We start from the raw sequence: 20,005 nt of genomic DNA, 5'->3' as shown, positions 1-20,005 counted from the left end.
ATTAGCCAAACGTGGCAGAAAAGCAACGCTAATAAAAAAAATATTAAAAAATCAGAAATACAGTTGAGGAGAGGATTGATAACTTAGTCAACGAACAATTGAAAGCAGAAATTGTTCGTGTTGTTGCCTTTTCGCTCACAATATGTGAAATTACGAACGTCTGCGAGCTAGCTGGGTTAGCTCCCTTCATTCGTGGATGCGATTCTCATCTCGATATGACAGTAAAACTACTTGAATGAATCCTCCCCGTGACACAAGGGCTGATATTTTGAAGGAAGTGGAGGTCATTTTGCAAAGTTACAGTCTTCCGTTATATTAAAACTTTTTTAATAAAGTTATAATTTGTCCTTCTCAACTTCTCAGGAATACCATGAATGGCAGGAATATTTGTCCACAGTAAAAATACTACGTGATGAATTTGGAAACAGGTTTCAAGACTTCAGAGGGTGCGAAGGGCAATATTCTTGTTCTGCTCTGCTCCCTTTTCTTTTGATGATACGTGTGCAAGTCCTGCCTTCGAATGGAACTTATTGAATTGCAGTGCAACTCGTATTGAAAAATAAATGTCGCGAGGTGGGCTATCCTTGATTTTTCTCATATCTCCCATAGGAGTATCCTCGAATAAGCTATTTTGCTGTAGAAATTTTATTAATTTTGGTTTTACTTGCCTTGGTGAAAAGTTGTTTTCCATAATGGAAGATTAATGAAACAGCCGAGCCGAATGATCAAGAATGACTGACAAAACTCAAATCAGTAAAGAAGATTTATGTCGAGTTAACAGCTATTGAAAAATACTGTAAAATATATTCACTCATGATAGTTCATTTGTAAATATGTATCTACATTTCTTTCCTTAGCACGAACTATTATAAGTGTTATTCTCACTACGAAAACAGTATTAGTGATGCCTCTGCAATGATTGCTCCATCTACACTGCAGAATATGCCTAGAGCATTGCAGCATTCAAAACAGAATGGTAAAGTTTTGTTCTACTGTTTCATCACCTATTACGAAACTTCTGCAATAAACTCCGTGATATCACTATCACAAGTGACAAACAGAGAAACACGACAGTGATGAGGAAGAAGTTGGGCGAGAACATACTGCGATTTAGAACAGCAGTTGTCAAGGCTGTTCAGTATCGAAGAAGTGAAAATGTATCAACAGCTAACAAAACAGAAAATGTTAGAAAAGACATTTTGAACATAACCAATCATGTATTTGGAAATCATAACAGCTGCGCAGAATATTTCTGCAAGAGAAAAGATTTGCGTGAAAAGTGCTTTATCAAGGAACTGGAAGAATGTGGTTTGCTCAAGAAAATAAACAGTGTAGTGAGGCAACTTAGTTTGCACAGTAGAAGTCTCATGCAAGACGTGGACAGTAATCGCGTGGAACATTATAATTCTGCTGTGGCAAAGTTCGTTGGAGGAAAGAGGATTAATTATTCTGCTGGTCGTTCATATGGAGGAAGATGTGCTGGTGCAGTTGTTCGTCATAACACTGGTTTGGCATTTTACAAACTGCACAAGAAGATGTACAATTGCAGTCCTAGTGAAATAGCCAAGAAAACTGAATGGAGCAGAAAAAGGAAGGCAGAACAAAAGTCGCATTCAACGAGCAAGAAATGTCGCAGATCAATTTTCCCGCGACTGAATGGCAAACAGGACGAGAATTACGGACCTCATGCACAGAGACCCGACATGCCAGAAGTAGATTTTGAGAGAGAGAGCAAGGAATTTCTCGCCAGCATCCGGAAGTCGGAATCAGAACGTGCCAAAATAGAGCGAATGACTGTAGCTCAATCCAGGAGTGGTCAATGGATGGAGCAACGCCGGAAACTTCTGACTGCCTCGTATTTTGGACGAGTCTGCAAGATGTTGCCCACCACTAGCTGCCAGTCAATTGTCAGAGAAATTCTGTATTCAAAATTTGATTGTGTTTCAATGGCATATGGACGTGAAAACGAAGAAAGAGCGAAAAGAGACGTGGAGAAAGAACTCAAAGAAGCAGTGGTGGATTGTGGACTCTTCATTGATGCCGAAATACCATTCCTTGGAGCATCCCCTGATGGCCTAATTGGAGACAAGGGTATAGTGGAAGTGAAGTGTCCTTCGTCTGCATCTACGCTAACACCTGATGAAGCAATCCGCTCCAAGAAATCTACTGCGTGGAATTTGTCAAAACAATGCACAATTGAAGGAATAAAGACAACTCATAACCACTATTACCAGGTCCAGGGACAATTGCACGTAACAAAGAGAGAATATTGCATATATGCAATGTGGACTCCGCTCGGCGTAAAAGTAGCAAGAATTGACCGAGACGATAAGTTCTGGGAAGAGAAAATGCTTCCAAAACTCGAGCAATTCTACATGAATTGCCTTTTACCAGAGCTGGTGGATCCACGCCAGAGTAGATCAATGTCAATCCGAGATCCCTCTTATATACTGGAAGCAAGGATGAAAAAAGGCTTAGCCTCATAAAATGTTAAATTTGAGAAGGGGTTTGTTTACAAGTATTTGTGATGCATTTTATTTAACTATTTTCTTTTTATATTATTGCATAAAATATAGTGTTTATTTGGTTTAACTATCTACAGTTTCAATTATTGTACGAAATATAGTGCTAGAAAATGTGATTTTTAATAACATTAATATGTGAATCTTTTTTTAATAATGTATATGTTCTATTGACTGTGGATTTGTACTCTTTGATCTGTTGCAATGTTTTGAAAGTTCATGTAATTTTCCCATATGTACATTGTACTATTTAACCATTTTCCACAATAACTACAATTAGACATTTGTTAACAAGTTGTCAACTAGAATATCGTTGTTTCATCATACCTGTAATATATAGAATTTTAATTAATTTATTTATTGTAATATTGATGTAAACGTTGTAGGACAAGCCATATGTTTAGGTTTAATTGTAAATAATTCATTCTCTCTTTCTAGTTACCTTTCTTTGTATTTTGCACAATTCTTGTTAATTGATGAATTTTGTTAATTATGAATGTGTACATATTAATCTTCGTCATACGTTTGCTGCATTTTGCACAACCACCACAAATGCTTTGTTTCATTATTTAAATTTTTAATATTTTAAGAGCTCTATACATAAAATTTTACCGAATTCCATTTGAATTTAGTAAATCCAAATAATAAATAATAGGGCGTTAAAGTTGAAAATAATGAGACACGAAATTTAGTAAGTTCAAATAATGAGGCTGTGAGCAATTGGAATTACATATAACGTGGGGGTAGGGATTAGTTATTTAAAGTAATAGTGAGGTAGGGGGATTACCAATTGAAAGTAATAGGTGGGATAAACAATTGAAAGTAATGGAGATGTGCGTATTATCAATTGAAAGTAATGGAGACGTGCGTATTATCAATTGAAAGTAATGGTAGGGTGGGGATTATCAATTGAAAGTAATGGGGAGGTGGGTATTATCAATTGAAATTAATGGGGAGGTGGGTATTATCAATTTAAATAATGGGGAGGTGGGTATTATCAATTGAAATAATGGGGAGGTGGGTATTATCAATTGAAAGTAATGGGGAGGTGGGTATTATAAATTGAAATAATGGGGAGGTGGGTATTATCAATTTAAATAATGGGGAGGTGGGTATTATCAATTGAAATAATGGGGAGGTGGGTATTATCAATTGAAAGTAATGGGGAGGTGGGTATTATAAATTGAAATAATGGGGAGGTGGGTATTATCAATTTAAATAATGGGGAGGTGGGTATTATCAATTGAAATAATGGGGAGGTGGGTATTATCAATTGAAATTAATGGGGAGGTGGATATTATCAATTGAAAGTAATGGGGAGGTGGGTATTATCAATTGAAAGTAATGGGGAGGTGGGTATTATCAATTGAAATAATGGGGAGGTGGTTATTATCAATTGAAATTAATGGGGAGGTGGGTATTATCAATTGAAAGTAATGGGGAGGTGGGTATTATCAATTGAAAGTAATGGTAGGGTGGGGATATCAATTGAAATTAATGGGGAGGTGGGTATTATCAATTGAAATAATGGGGAGGTGGGTATTATCAATTGAAAGTAATGGGGAGGTGGGTATTATCAATTGAAAGTAATGGGGAGGTGGGTATTATCAATTGAAAGTAATGGGGAGGTGGGTATTATCAATTGAAAGTAATGGTAGGGTGGGGAATATCAATTGAAAGTAATGGGGAGGTGGGTATTATCAATTGAAAGTAATGGTAGGGTGGGGATATCAATTGAAATTAATGGGGAGGTGGGTATTATCAATTGAAATAATGGGGAGGTGGGTATTATCAATTGAAAGTAATGGGGAGGTGGGTATTATCAATTGAAAGTAATGGTAGGGTGGGGATATCAATTGAAATTAATGGGGAGGTGGGTATTATCAATTGAAATAATGGGGAGGTGGGTATTATCAATTGAAAGTAATGGGGAGGTGGGTATTATCAATTGAAAGTAATGGTAGGGTGGGGATATCAATTGAAATTAATGGGGAGGTGGGTATTATCAATTGAAATAATGGGGAGGTGGGTATTATCAATTGAAATAATGGGGAGGTGGGTATTATCAATTGAAAGTAATGGGGAGGTGGGTATTATCAATTGAAAGTAATGGGGAGGTGGGTATTATCAATTGAAAGTAATGGTAGGGTGGGGATATCAATTGAAATTAATGGGGAGGTGGGTATTATCAATTGAAATAATGGGGAGGTGGGTATTATCAATTGAAATAATGGGGAGGTGGGTATTATCAATTGAAAGTAATGGAGAGGTGCGTATTATCAATTGAAAGTAATGGGGAGGTGGGTATTATCAATTGAAAGTAATGGTAGGGTGGGGATTATCAATTGAAAGTAATGGGGAGGTGGGTATTATCAATTGAAATAATGGGGAGGTGGGTATTATCAATTGAAAGTAATGGGGAGGTGGGTATTATCAATTGAAAGTAATGGTGAGGTGCGTATTATCAATTGAAATTAATGGTAGGGTGGGGATTATAAGTTGCCAGGGCACGGATGTTCTTTGCGAGTATCCCTTCATCAATTCCATGTAATCACCATTTTATGTCGTGATTAGCCAAAAGTGACAGAAAGCGACGAAAAATAATCAATCAACGTATCTACACTCTCGGTGGTGTTACATTTCAATTGTTCGGTTTCCAGTAAACATTCCATCTTGACGTCATCCGTAAAACTGCCATTGTGACTGTAATACTTGTAGTTATTTCGGAGCAAGATGACCAGATATGATACGTGACTTATCCTGAGGGGTGCGAAAGCCAAAGCTAAAAACTAAACACAGTCCATAATTACCATAGCATCAGGTCTTACAAGATATATACATACAGGTGAGTCACTATTCTGTGACATCATCAGTAATAGGTCTTAATATTAAATAACACAAAAATCACGCAGCAAATTAAAGGTATTACGAATAACATTAAAAATATTTCAAGAACTTGAATGAGCAATAAACATTTGTGCAAGGAGAAAGGAATTTAACAACAATACATATTAGTTCGAGGGGAAACACCTATCATAATGATACAAAATGATAACATGTAGAAAGTTTCAAATACGTTTGAGCTGTTTAAAAGATGGGTAATACATAAAGTGTAAGTTCATTGTTTACCTATTCGTTACCTTACATCATTGCTACTACTGTAGTTGTACATTTTGTTCCATTGGTTTGTCTTTCGCCTCTTCTGATTATCCCTAGGTCATTCCACATATCCGAGACTTTTTCCTTTAAATTCGAAATAGTCTCGCTCCCGTCCATCTCGAATTATTATCAGCACTGTTCGTAGTAGTTAAAATAATAACTGTTACTATTGTTTGTGCTTATTACTATTAGATACAAATTTTGTATCAACACGAAACCCCCTACAAAAAAAAGAAAGTAAATGGCGACTTGTATGCCTCTGCCTTGTTATCACTGCCACTGGTATGCTATACATTTACACAGCGTACTTTCAATTAGTTATTCTTACTTGATTCGTCGTTACTTTCAACTGATAATCTCTACCTCCTTCTTTACTCTCAATTTATAATCTCAACCGCACAAAGAGAAATTCTACATAATTATAGCAGCCACTGTAATCAACAAAATTTATTCAGTCCAAATCTCATTTGTGAAGGTCCTGACTGTCTGCTGTGGCCAGCCAGAGCCAGCAGTGAATATTTTGCCAGTGGAGAAATCTTGAAAGAAGCCGAAACCAGAATGAAATGAAACAGGCGGTGCCCTTTCGCAGCGGTCACGAAGGGGAGGGGGTGGTGAAGACAGGGGGGAAACATGGTGGCAAGTCTTTCCACCATGGGGGGGAGGTCCTCTGCCCTCCGGCCTGTGCTCTTCCTCTAGTTTAGGACACAACAGAGAAAAATTGCGAGTTCACTGATATGTCGCTAGGTGTCTCTGTATCGTGCCAGGGCAGGAAAACTCTTTTCATGCCAACCTCCAGGCCACTCTTAAGATTGGAGTGCAACTCAGGGGTAGACAAAACTAAAAATAATTTAGGAGCCAGCATTTTTTCTTATGTGGACCAACTCATGAATCCAAGTAAGATAAAGTTACACACTTTGAAATGTGGTTTTAAAATGTTTAATTTATTAATGTACGATTGCATTTAATGAAACTAATTCTTGTGTTGGGGTGGCCTTTCCAAAGAAGGCTTTACTGGTAACAGCATGTATGACCATGCAATGCATTCTGGGCTGACTCTACCATATTGCTGCACCTTTTAAAATTTGGCTAGTAACAGTGAAAAAATGTATAATGACATTTTTATTATTTTGATTTAATGATAAATGTGATACAGAAAACCCAAATATTAAAAAGCATATACTGTACTTGTTATTTTTTTGAAACATTGGAATCTTCCAAAGTGAACTTGATTTTTTTTAATTCCCTTTTTTTTAGAACTGAATTTCAAAATTCAGGTGCCAGGTGAAAATTTTCAGGCACCATGTCGACTGGCCATCCTGTATTTGCCCACTCCTGGATTATTGGGGGCATGCAAAGGAAGGCCATGCATATTTTTCTTACATTTTGTCTTTCTTCTGGAAATAGTAATATAATTAAGCCTTGTTTCCATATTCCATTTCCATATAAAATTCAAAAAAGAGCATTGTGTATTTTGGCAAATGCATACAAAACTGATACATGTAAGCCTCTTTTTAAAAAAAATCGTATATTAACACTTGCAAGTTTGTATATACTTGAAACAATTACTTTCATACACGAAACAAAATCGAACTATCCAAAGAACATAGACACTCACAGTTACAATACCAGCCAAAAAAATAACTTCCACATTCCCAAAGTGTGGCTAACTGCATACCAAACAGGACCTTTTTACACAGGCATCCAGTTATACAATATGTTACCAAAAAGTTACAAAAATTTTGAAAGAACCACAATCTTTAAAAATAAAGTGAAAAAATTGTTATTGGAATATACTTTATATTCAGTTAAAGAATGTCAGGAATTGAATAACTTTATAAAATAAATTTAGATTGTATACACTATATAATATTGTACTTTTACAGCACTAGTTCACTTAAAGTAATAATTTTATTTGTCATTGTATGATTTTACTATTATATTATGTTATACTATTATAAAAAAATACTGCCCAATCGATGTATGTATGTATATGTATATATATATATATATATATATATATATACCAAATTCTGTGCCTCTTCGCTTAGTAACGCCGATCTTTCTTCTTCAACTTGACAATGCGACATAGATCGCGAAATATAGAATAATTTCTCTTCGTGTGGTAAGTGTTTACTGTCTCCTTCTTCATTAGTGTGTGTGTGTGTATATATATATATATATATATATTATGTGCGATGTCAACATGTTGTATTTTGTAATGTACATGCACCATTATCCCTCAGGGGTACTTCCGGTGTTAAAATTTCACAATAAACTCAATTAAAAACACTAAGTTGCTGACCAAGGCAGATTTATTAAGAAATAAACACTTAACAAGTAACATTAGTTTAGTTCTTCGTCTGAGGAAGACCCTGATACAGGGTTGAAATGTTACTTGTTAAGTGTGTTTATTTCTTAATAAATCTGCCTTGGTCAGCAACTTAGTGTTTTTTTCTTCTGGAGTTTCGGCTAGGAAGGCAGCTTTTTCCACTGAAAGGTGTTGGGGATTAAACCCAAGACCCCCTGATTACAAGGCAAGACCATTAGCACTATGCTATGAGGGACGGCATTCACCATTGTGGTCAGAGTGCCATTACTGCATGTCCATTTTAATTTTAAACTATTTAAAGAATATTCACGATTGTCTGCCAGCCATGTCAAACTCGCGGCCCCCACCATCCCTTAATGCAGCTTGCCTTGCCCCTGCATATTCATTATTCATTTGTAATTATCTCGCATTTTCTTATGTCGAAAAACAAGCCCCAACTCAACCGAACTTCCTAAGATTTTTCTATTTTTTCTGGGCAGATACATTCATGCATTCCACTAAGGTGTAGTTGTGGTATCAACTAAGCAACTTGATTGACAGTTTAGTTCTGAAGTGCAAGACTATCTTGCTGGTTGTGGGAGGGAAGCATACATATTTTCGGTTGCCGAGTCAGTTCCTCCGTCGTGAAGAGTTTGCTTTGAAGAAATGTCAATTTTTTTAATTGACTGGTTTTGACATCTGAATCCTCGCAACTGAATTGTGAACTTTGGTACCCAAATTTGATGCATTGTTTACCAAAGGCACTTCAATATCTAGTGTAGTTGCAAACCCTGGTATGCTGCTTTGTAATTTGTAAGCTTTTACAAAAATCTGAACTTGATTGAGTTGAGTTGGTGTTTTTTAAGTCCACTTTATGCACAGTAAGGCTAATAGGTACTGGATATCACAAGCCTCCAAACACGAAATGAGTTCTGGACTCGTCCTCAGAGATCTGAAAATCTCCAAAGAAACTCCCAGAGCTATGGTCGATATTGCTGTAGCGATGGCGCTCGAACTGCAGAGATATTCAATCACAATTGTCAATTTATCTCGATTAGCCAAACCTTTCACAAGACCCACACTCCCACAAATATACAATCTTGACCTTATTCACCCAACATCTGAACCAATCCCACCTCTCCAAAGGCTTTGTACTAAATTCTGAAATAAACTCCTACCCTTCTAAATGTTGTCTAATCGTACTAATCCGGTACACTTTCAAGCATGGACTAAACTCTCAGTGACCAATCGAGATGAACATTGTATTTGTCTGAAAAGAACCTTGCCAATAACATGCAAATATACAACCACCACACTGCATACGGTCTTAAGGTTGCAAATCGTAAAATCCTAGATGAATAATATAAGATTTATTTTACACAAGAGGTTACGTCAGTGCAAATACAAATTTGAACAGACGTGTAATATCCTTCATATAAACCGTGAACTGACCACAAATGCCTGCAACAATCTCAGGAGCAATATTTTAAACTACCCTGATTCTGTATGATGCACATGGTAAATTTAGTACTATATACACCCTTATTAATTATTCAATAGTCTTGTTTTTAAATTTAAGTACGTACAAACATGTGTTTCATATTAACCATGCTTAACAAAAACCCAGAATTCGATTCTGCTAGAACACCTTAAAGTCATGTCTTTGGCAATCATAATATTAGCTCAAAATAACGTCAGGATGATAACCCATCAACCCTCCAAATTTACTCAGGCATGCCTACCTATGACAAAACCACCAGATCCCTTCTCATACTGGTTCATCTTGCATAGAAATATTAGTGATAGACTACCTTCAGTATTATGGCAAGAAACAAAGTACATATATTGTTTCAAACCTGCTCAAAAATCTTTGTCAACCTTTGACCAATATGGCTGCACGGCGTGCAGATTTCCTGCCAAGTTTAACGTACGAAGTTCAGACGCATCATGGCCATGAATCGGACACACGAATGCTAGCAATTTACGATATACCTCTATTGTTGAATTATAGGAATTCCTTTGCACTCACTTTGTTACTGTACTGGTGTAGAACGGAGATATGTCCGTACTTTTCACACGTGATCTGGCCAGAATACGACATCGCCCAAACAACTCACAATATCCATTTTCACGTTCAGTCCTGCTTTGATATTTGTTGGATTTCATAAACTGTGACTAACTAACTCCCTAGCCTTCTTAAACCCAAAGGTTCATGGCTGCAGCAATACAGGCCTTCCATCTTTCCCTATATTGAGCAAGTTCTATATACTCTTTTCCATCCCTACCGATTTCCCTTAGGTCCATCTCAACGTTGTCCCTCCATCTTCGTCTTGGCCTTCCTACATGTCTCTTACCATCAGGTTTCCCAACAAGAACCCTGTGAACTCCTAAATATGCTGACCAAGGCAGTAATTTATTTTATTAAAAACATAAACTAAACGTAACGTTTTAACCTTCTAGCAAGGTCTTCTTCAGACTCTGTATCAAGTACAAAAGTAACAAGATACAAAAAACTGGTATTATATTTACACAAACATTACTCCCTCCAGACTATTTAGAAAGTTGTTTGGAACTTTCTAGCAGGTGACTTTCACTTGCCAACTTTACTTTCACCTAAAAGGCTAAACACAATTACTTCCATATAGAATGTGGTTGGACTTTTAATCTCACGCTCTTTTCCCTTCATTTTTCTTCCTTCTCCTCTCCTCTTTCTCTCTTGTCCTTTCCACTCTTTCTAACATCTTCCATTCTTTGTTTAACTTCAGTCCCCCATTCCAGTTCATTGTATCTTCTTCACCTTTCTTCTCTATTTCCTTGGCTTCCTTCCATTTTCTCACTAGCATTTTCTTCTCCCTTCCTATCTGCTTAGCCTCATCCCACTCTATGTCATGTCCTGTTTCTCTCATGTGTTTAAATATTGCATTTCTCTCTCTTTTAAGTCGTACATCATCCCTATGTTGTTTCAACCTGTCTTTCAGCCTTTTTTTCGTTTCTCCTATGTACACATTCTGACATTCTTTACATTTCACTTCGTAGATAATCCCTTCCTCTTCTCTGTTTTCCTTTTTCTTGTTTGCATTCCTCGCTATTCCTAAGATGCTTCTCCCTCCCTTCCTGTAAGTTTTAATTCCCGCTTTCCTAAGCACTTTGTATATCTTTTCTGTGGTCTTCCCCATACTCCTTATTTCAAACCTTCTCTCTTTTTCTTTCTCTTCCAATTCTTCCCTGCCCGTTTTCTTCCTTCTTCTGTTTATGTCCAGTCTATCCTGCTTCTCACAAATAATAATAATTTTAATAAAATAAATTACTGCCTTGGTCAGCATATTTAGTTTTTCATAATCATGGAAACAAGGTTTAATGGTGTTATAACTGTGAACTCCTCTTTCCTCTCCCATTCGTGCCACATGGCCTGCCCACCTAAGTCTTCTTGATTTAATTATTCTAATAATATCTGGCCATGAATACAAATTATGTAGTTCTAAATTATGTAACCTTCTCCACTCACCTGTCTCCTCATCCCTTTTAGGTCCAAATATTTTCCTAAGCATCTTATTTTCAAATACTCTCAATTTATGTTCCTCTTTCAATGTAAGGGACCAAGTTTCACATCCATATAATACTACAGGCAAAATTACTGTTTTGTATATTTTAACTTTTAGTTTCTTAGATATTAAACGAGAAGACAAAAGTTTATGAAGAGAGAAGTAACATGCATTTCCTGAATTAAGCCTACTTTTTATTTCCTCTTTAATATAATTTTCATTTGTTAATATTACTCCTAAGTATTTGAATTTGGAAACTGATTCAAACTAGTTATTATCAATAATTAGATTTTGATTATTACCTAACCCTTGGTTTCGGCCTGTAAGCATATACAGTGCGTCCATTTCGATCTTCAGCCGAGAGATCGGGAGAAGCGTGGCGCGCAGCGCTGACGGAGATGCCGACATTTGCGGCCTGTAATGCCCGCTTATTTTTATAGACATATGCAGACATTTATATAAATATTGCAAAACGAGCACTAACTTGTGTTATAATTTATCATCTGTAATTCATCCAAGTTCTGCCCTTATATACACAAAAAAATACGCTTTAGAAACGATGTTAAGAGCCACAGATAATAGAACATTTTAATCATAATTTTGACCAGTAACGTCCTGCTTAAGTTTATATCCTTGAAAGAGTTTTGTGTCGATGGGGATCGTTTGGAGGTTTCGAATGTGCAACACTGTATCAAGATTATGCTGCACACGAAACCGTTAAAAGTGAATGGTTTTCGTAAGCTTCCTTGCAATCCGATATCTCCGAGCTCGAGTTTTTTTGTTCCTTCGCGACTAGAAGAAGCCAGAGCTGTGAATATAGTGGCGAGCAATGTAAACCAAGAGCGTGTTAATTTCGTACTGTGCGCAAGAGTGTTATTCTTGGTTACTTGCAGTTACTTGTTTGTGTTATTGCAGTGTGTATGTGTGTTGTGTCAGTTAGACGATTGGAATGCCAGCCGCAAGGTTCATGTTAGAACAAAGATTTATTATGTATGACACGTACGTGAAAACAGACTCGTGTCGAGACGTGTGTAGGCAATTTGTACAGAAATTCCCAGGCGTTTCAACTCCACATAGAGATACGGTTAGACATCTTGTCCTTAAATTACGAGAAACTGGATCGTTAAATTTTAAAACACCTAAGCAAAAACGACTGATTCTAACCGAAGCAAAACTCGATGATATTGGTGCAGCGTTAGAACATTCTCCAAAGAAACCTCTACGCCGTGTTTCACAAGAGGTGGGCGTGTCAAAATCATCGGGACATACAGCCACTAAGCTACTAAAATTATAACCGTAATCTTATAACACAGGTTAGTGCTCGTTTTGCAATATGTATATAAATGTCTGCATACGTCCATAAAAATAAGCGGGCATTACAGGCTGCAAATGTCGGCTTCTCCGTCTGCGCCGCGCGCCACGCTTCTCCCTTATCTCTCGGCTGAAGATCGAAATGGATGCACGGTATTTAGTTTTCTCTTTGTTAACTTCCAAACCTATCTCTTTAGCAGTTTTGAAAAATATTTTAGCATTATTCTTAATTGTATTCACATCATCCCCTAGTAAGTCTACATCATCTGCATATGCTAACAACTTAGTCACACCATTTAATTTTAGTCCTTGTTTTGTTTCTTTTACCTTCCTAACAGCATATTCTAAGGCAAAATTAAAGAGCAATGGAGATAATGCATCTCCTTGGTTTAACCCATCATGAATTGTAAATTTGTCACACGAATTATACTTTCTGTTTCACTGGTGCATATTTTTATCATACTAACAAGCTTCTTAGGTATTCCAAACTCTACTAATATATTAAATAATTTATCTCTTTTGACCGAATCATATGCTTTTTTGAAATCAATGAATAGCTGATGGACATTTTCATTATATTCCCACTTTTTTTCCCAAGTGTCTGTCTGATGTGAAAAATTTGATCTGTAGTTGATCTGTTACGTTTAAATCCACATTGATAATCACCTATAACTTCATTAGCATATGGGGTTAGTCTTGTTAAAATAATGTTAGATAATATTTTATATGTTGTTGAGAGTAGAGAAATTCCACTGTAATTATTGCAGTTCATTTTATCACCTTTTTTAAACACAGGAACAATTATGGATTCTTTCCACTGTTGAGGGATTTCTTCTTTATTCCATATTAAACAAATTAATTTATGAATTTCCACCATACTTAATTAACTCAGCTGGTATTAAATCAATGCCAGGTGCTTTGTTATTCTTTAGCCTTTTAATAGCATCTTTAACTTCAGTCCACTTTTAGATTTTGTTGCTTATGATTTATCACTGAGAGTCTTTCTCTTAATTTAGCAATTACTAAATAATGGTCACTGGCACAGTCAGCACCCCTATGTGTACGAACGTCAATTATACTAGTATGCCTTCTCTTATCAATGAGAATATGATCTATCTGATTATGAGTTTTACCATCTGGAGAAGACCAGGTATATTTATGGATATCTTTATGTATAAAAGTGGTACTTTTCACAATTAAATTCTTTAAGGTTGCAAAAGTAATCAATCTTATACCATTATCATTACTTAATTCATGAAGACTTTCTTTACCAATCGTGGGTTTAAATGTCTCTTCTTTGCCAATCTGTGCATTACAGTCACCTAACAGAATTTTCATATCATACTGAGAAAATTTATCAAAGACCTGTTCTAACTCTGTATAAAAATCATCTTTAGTATTACCATCTTTATCTTCCGTTGGTGCATGTATGTTTATTAAAATAATTTTACACCACCTACCCTGTAAAACTGCATATGATATCCTATCATTAATAAATTCTACTGTTTTAAGAGCCGAGATAATTCTATTATTTATGAAAAAGCCTGTTCCAAAATTATGATTTTCAGTACCACCATAGAAAAAAGTATAATTTTTAGTTTTACAATTCCCTTCTCCTGGCCACCTAACTTCCTGGACAGCTACTACATCTAATTTATACTTCACTATCTCATTAACTGTACACTGAAATGCTCCAGGCCCGTAAAGGCTCAGAACATTCCAGGTGCCTAATTTAATATCCTTATTCCTAATGTAGATCTTATCCTTAGTCCAGGGACCTCCCAAAGTAGTCCCCACCCGGAGATCCGAACGGGGGACTATTTTACCTCCTGAACATCCATGGCCTTATATTGCTGTTTCTTGACATTTTTTTTACAGTGCAGAGTTGTCAGCTCTACGCCTAACCCTCAATATGAATGGAGGAACTACTACACAAGACAAACACAAACACATTAGACAGCACAATTACTACACAAGACGAACATAAACACATTAGACAGCACAACTACTACACAAGACACACACAAACACATTATTTTTTTATACTTAATATCCCTCTATTTTTTACTACTTCTTCTTGAACTAGGAATGTAAAAACACAATAGAATAGCATAGCTATGCATTCTAGTGCACTAACCGGATAAAGTGTAGAAAGATATCGGAAGAACAGTTATGCTGGATATTCACTCAAAAGTCTCCCCAAGGAATTAAATTAATAACATTTTTAATAATAATAATAAAAATTTGAAATAAAATTGTCTCTTATTATTTTTAATAGTTATTACTGTAAAACATTATAACCATAACTAACTAACTCTCTAGCCTTCTTGAACCCGAAGGTCCATGGCTGCAGCAACACAGGCCTCCCATTTGTCCCTATCCTGAACAATATCTATATACTCTGTTCCATCCATACCGATCATAAACTGTGAACATTGTCAAATATGTCGTGCCAATTCATATCACCTAACAGTCCCGCATACACCCGATCCTCTTTCTGACAATATCCAGCAACCACCATACTTCTCTCTCGCTCCTGGACCGAGTCCCTGAACCGACATTCTTGAAACAGATTCCCTCTATGTTAGCTCCCTGGTTCCGTGATCCGCTCTCATACTGAGTCCACTTGTACATTTGCATCCTTCCGGTTACAGCGAATCTTTCAAGCTTGCAAAGTTCATTACCCATTATGATAATGTTTCCACCATACAATATCACACGTGGAAACACTGTTAATTTTAGTATTAACATTACGATCCAATATTTTTATCCCCTGATACAGGTATGTAGTTCAATTTACAGTTATGGTATATGAGTATATCAATTGCGATTTTTTTGCATTAATAAACAGTCCGATCGGCTGTTCAGCATACAGCTGCCAATGATGACCAACTAAAAAGCTCGATTGGCCCCTGTTCTACATTTTCAATCCAAACCAAATATATTTTGACTCGTTAGAGCTGCCTATGACCATTATCGTCATATGGACCTACAGTTTAAAGTGGGATCTGAAGCACTATGTGCCACCACCAGGTATCAAACCTGGGACCCCTTGATTACAAGGCAACGATGCTACCACCATGCTATTGGGGAGGCCCAAAAACTGAACTTGTATGTGAATGTTAATGTGCAGTTGTCATTTAAGTTATCATTGAGGATTGGCCTACATCAATCGTGATAATTGCACCTGTACTTACAAATCATGTAAAGCATACCTAACACCCCTCTCCCACAATGCACTACTAATGATTCATTACTTATCTTTAGAGGCACATATTTTTGGTAAATAAAAAACAAAATTTCGGTACAAAAACGGAGTCGGTTTCGGGTTCAAAAGCGGTAAATAAAATAAAATTTCGGTGTTATAGCAGTGAATAATCACATCAAAAGTGCTATAAAAAATGACATTTTGGTTTTAAAATTGTGAATATAATTCTAACTTTGATTTAAAAACTGCACTTATTACACAAAATAAACTTACCCCTTCTAATAGCACATTTATGTAGTTACCAGAGTATTAAGTTTATTCCTGGGTAAAACAGTCCATTTTTGCTTGTCAAATATTTACAGCAGAATTAATGAATTTTCCGTGAATTGCATAACTCACAGGATACTTCAGACTTCGGAAAGTGTCGTGTCGTTATATAAACGGTAAATTTCGTGTTTAAGAGTATATTTCGCGTTTTGCAGTTCATTTCGCATTATTTCGTGACAAAACAGGGTAGAAAAATGCACCTCACACCTTTCAGAAACATGAAAAATGAACATTACAGCATGTTATTTCATATTTCGTGTTTTCGTCAAAAACGAAATTTGCATGCCTCTAGTTATCTTTACTCCACAGTATACATACTAATCAATACAATGTATTATTTTGTCATTGTATAATCTTTATATCATATTTGTTGTATTATCATGATCATTATGTGTTGTTTATTTCTCTTTGTTTTTATTCATTTATTGTATCTCTGACAAGAGTTGGGTATAAGAACGGCCCACGAGGCTAAAACACGCCTGCTTAAATAAAGACCATTCTATTCTATTCTACGTTTCTTGTATGAACGAGTGTTAATTTAATTATTTATTTATTTTTCAGTTATAATCTCCGTGAAAATGTTAATTTACGAAAGGAAGATAATGCAACTGAGGGTGGTCCAGGAACTATTACAGAGCTTGACAGACATTGCACTTCAAACAGTCGAGTTAGAAAGGAAACCAGCTATAACCATGATATATCTTATGTTGGTAATAAGCTAGATGATTCAATTGGTAATTACCACACATGTAATGTGTGCAATAGGGAGTTTTCAACGTTTAGAAAATTGAAATCCCACAGTAGAATTCATGTTGCAAAATCTGCATATGTATGTGGGTGTGATAGGAAGTTCACAACTGCACAAGGTCTAGCCTTACACAAGAAGTACTGTAATAAGGGAGAGAGATTCAGTAAAAAGCTATGCAATCAGTGTGGAGAAACTTTTCCGAACAAAACCAAGTTGCATTTCCACATGATAAAACATCATGTTGGTAAGTATAAAGGTACCTGCCATGTTTGCAGCAGGAAGTTTGTCTATCTTGCAAGGCTGAAGGAACACTTGAAATGTCACAAAAAGCCTCACGAATGTAAAATTTGCAAGAAGACTTACCAAGCGAAATCCTGGCTAGTCTATCACGTTCGGCAGTGTCATAGAGAGGAGGGTTTCAAAGTGATGCACGCCGGAACCAACGGTGAAGAGTTGCTGCAGGACAATTTGGAACCTGGCGACGATAACGTGAACGTGCCGGTGAGAGAGAACTTGAATTCGCCAAGGCAGGGGTTGCAATGCACTACGTGCGGTAAGAAGCTCCCGTCGCTGCGGACTCTTCTTATACACGAAAAGGGACACTTGACCCAGAAGCCGTACAAATGCCTCGACTGTGGAGAGGGATTCAAGTGGCTCTCTTCCCTCGAGGCTCACAGGCAGAAGCACCAGCAGGTTGTAGAATGTGATTTGTGCGAGAGAACCTTTCTCTCCGTGAGAGCACTGCGTTGTCATCTAAGGTTTCACGACGATTCCAGGAAGGAGAAGGAATTCAAATGTGAACTGTGTGACGAAATATTCTTGTCCAACTTGGCCCTCAAGCTACACGTCTCATCTCACACTGACAAACTGGAATACAAGTGCCAAATCTGCAACAACAGTTTTAAGAAGAACCGTTTGTCGCTTCATGCAAAATTTTGTCATCCGTTAAACCCCTAATTGTGAAGTTTTTCTTACTTTATGTAAGAAATTGAAATTAACACTAGAGTTGATGTATGTGTGCCAAATGGGAAAGGAATTACCTAATTTCTTGATGGATGCAGTTTTAATTTTACCTAATTTCTATTTTTAATTGAAATAATTGCTCTTATTGATTTTTTTTATTTCTAAGAAAATGGCATTTCTAAGTACTGCCTATTGAGCTTTGAGACCAATAATAAACTACTGGCTGCTTACATTTTTTCCCTTGAATATTACTTATTTAATTTCGGATTTACACTTCTGTTAAAATTTTATGACATGTATTCCGTATTTTCCGGCGCATAAGATGCACCCCATTTTTCACACACATTTTAGAGTATAAACTTTATCACAGAATTTATAAATAATTCACAGTATTTCAAATATAGAGTAATATATAGGTCTACTTTCAACAAATAACGTCCCTTATCTAACTAGGTAAGAATACATTTTAATCTTCTTCGTCACACACCACAAGAAAGAAATTGTCTAATTCAAACCAGAGAAAGTTTCCAGAAATGAAAGTAATGAAAAACTGACTAATGACATGTAAGATGTACCCTGTTTTTCAAACCTATTTTTTTTTAAGTGCATCGTATACACCAGCAAATATGGTATATCTCAGAAACGTCTTTCTTGTAAGATTAATAACATCCTTGCTTTGTTTCCGTATTTCAAAACATGACTGTAGTTTACACATCTTTTTTAAATTCACATCTTATTGCTAAGATGTAATCTATCATGTTAAATGTGATAATATTGTGTGCTGTGGTCCTTATGATGTTGATTAGCAAATAAAATTGATATTTCATTTTCATGTATTGTAATTGTACATAGTTGTATGCACATCTTTGTGACTTTTGTTCCTTTATTTAGCATCAATATTTATATGGATGTAAATGTATTTTATTCTATTTTATGTAGATCTGCAATGCATATTAACTATTACAATATTTATTTGAATTAGGTATGTGCTGATCATTCTTCACCATAGTGTTCCTTACAATTTTTTGTAAAGATCTTGCGGATGTTCATAAGGTAATAATGTTGGGGCTCCTTGCTGTCTCAAATTGATTTTTTGTGTTTCTTGCACTTAATGAATGATGCTATTACATGTTTTCAATACTGTTTTCAAAACCTTTTTCACTGATATTCAAGCACTACATAAAGATTTATGTAGTGGAACCCCAGTTCCTGCACTATATATTCAATTTACATTGTCCCCACATGTTATAATTTTTTCTGGATTTTGCACATATTAATTTTTCTTCACTTGGTCCCCTGAAAAATGTAAAGTCGAGTAAATGCATTAAATGAGCCATGAACATTTAAGTTGGATTGCCAAATCCATTTCACTGTTTCAACTTGTCCAATAAGGATCTGGACAGTGTCCCACTATTTTGTATTCAATTTGAGTGAGCCAAATTTTGTTTTAATTTTCTCTGTATACTGTGTTTGAAAATAGTCCAGAGAATTTGGTTTGTGAAATTTATCTTCTGACCTAATTTTCTTTTTATTCCTGCTTTGTTAATAAAAATACATTATGTTTGATTAGGAGTTAATTTGATATATATATTGCTTTGTATGTGTGTGTGTGAGAGGTAAATCATTACTCAGCTAGATATAAATTTAATAAATGTAAAATGAACCTATTTGTTTTTTTCAAATATCCCACGGTGCAAGAGTTTCAAAGTGAATATATTTTCAATTTAAATCACTGTGGATCTTACTTGCATTTTTGTATGTCATGTCCAGATCTTTGCTGATTTTTTTTTCTAAATAGTTTTTATAACAACATTTTTATGACTTGTTTTTCATCATGTTAAAAGAATGTGAGGACATTTGTCACCACATTTCATATGTGTATATTCTAGGCTAGCTATTCTATCTCTGAAGCCCAGA

General features: G+C 35.9%; 1 protein-coding gene across 1 annotated transcript in view; it reads left to right on the top strand.

Moving 5' to 3' along the window:
• The window catches only part of LOC146003629 (zinc finger protein 711-like), a 35,991-nt gene extending 16,293 nt beyond the window's left edge, over nucleotides 1-19,698 (top strand). The window contains exon 4 of the mRNA XM_083141951.1: nucleotides 16,939-19,698. Coding sequence (XP_082998077.1) covers nucleotides 16,939-18,082 — 1,144 coding nt within the window. The 3' untranslated portion in view covers nucleotides 18,083-19,698. The remainder of the gene's footprint in view (nucleotides 1-16,938) is intronic.
• The last annotated feature ends 307 nt before the right edge of the window (nucleotides 19,699-20,005 follow it).

Source organism: Lepisma saccharinum, chromosome 20, assembly GCF_977018435.1.
Source record: "Lepisma saccharinum chromosome 20, izLepSacc3.1, whole genome shotgun sequence".
Lineage (NCBI taxonomy): Eukaryota > Metazoa > Arthropoda > Insecta > Zygentoma > Lepismatidae > Lepisma > Lepisma saccharinum.
Note: the sequence above shows the minus strand (reverse complement) of the source record. Positions and strands in the feature narration are given on the sequence as shown.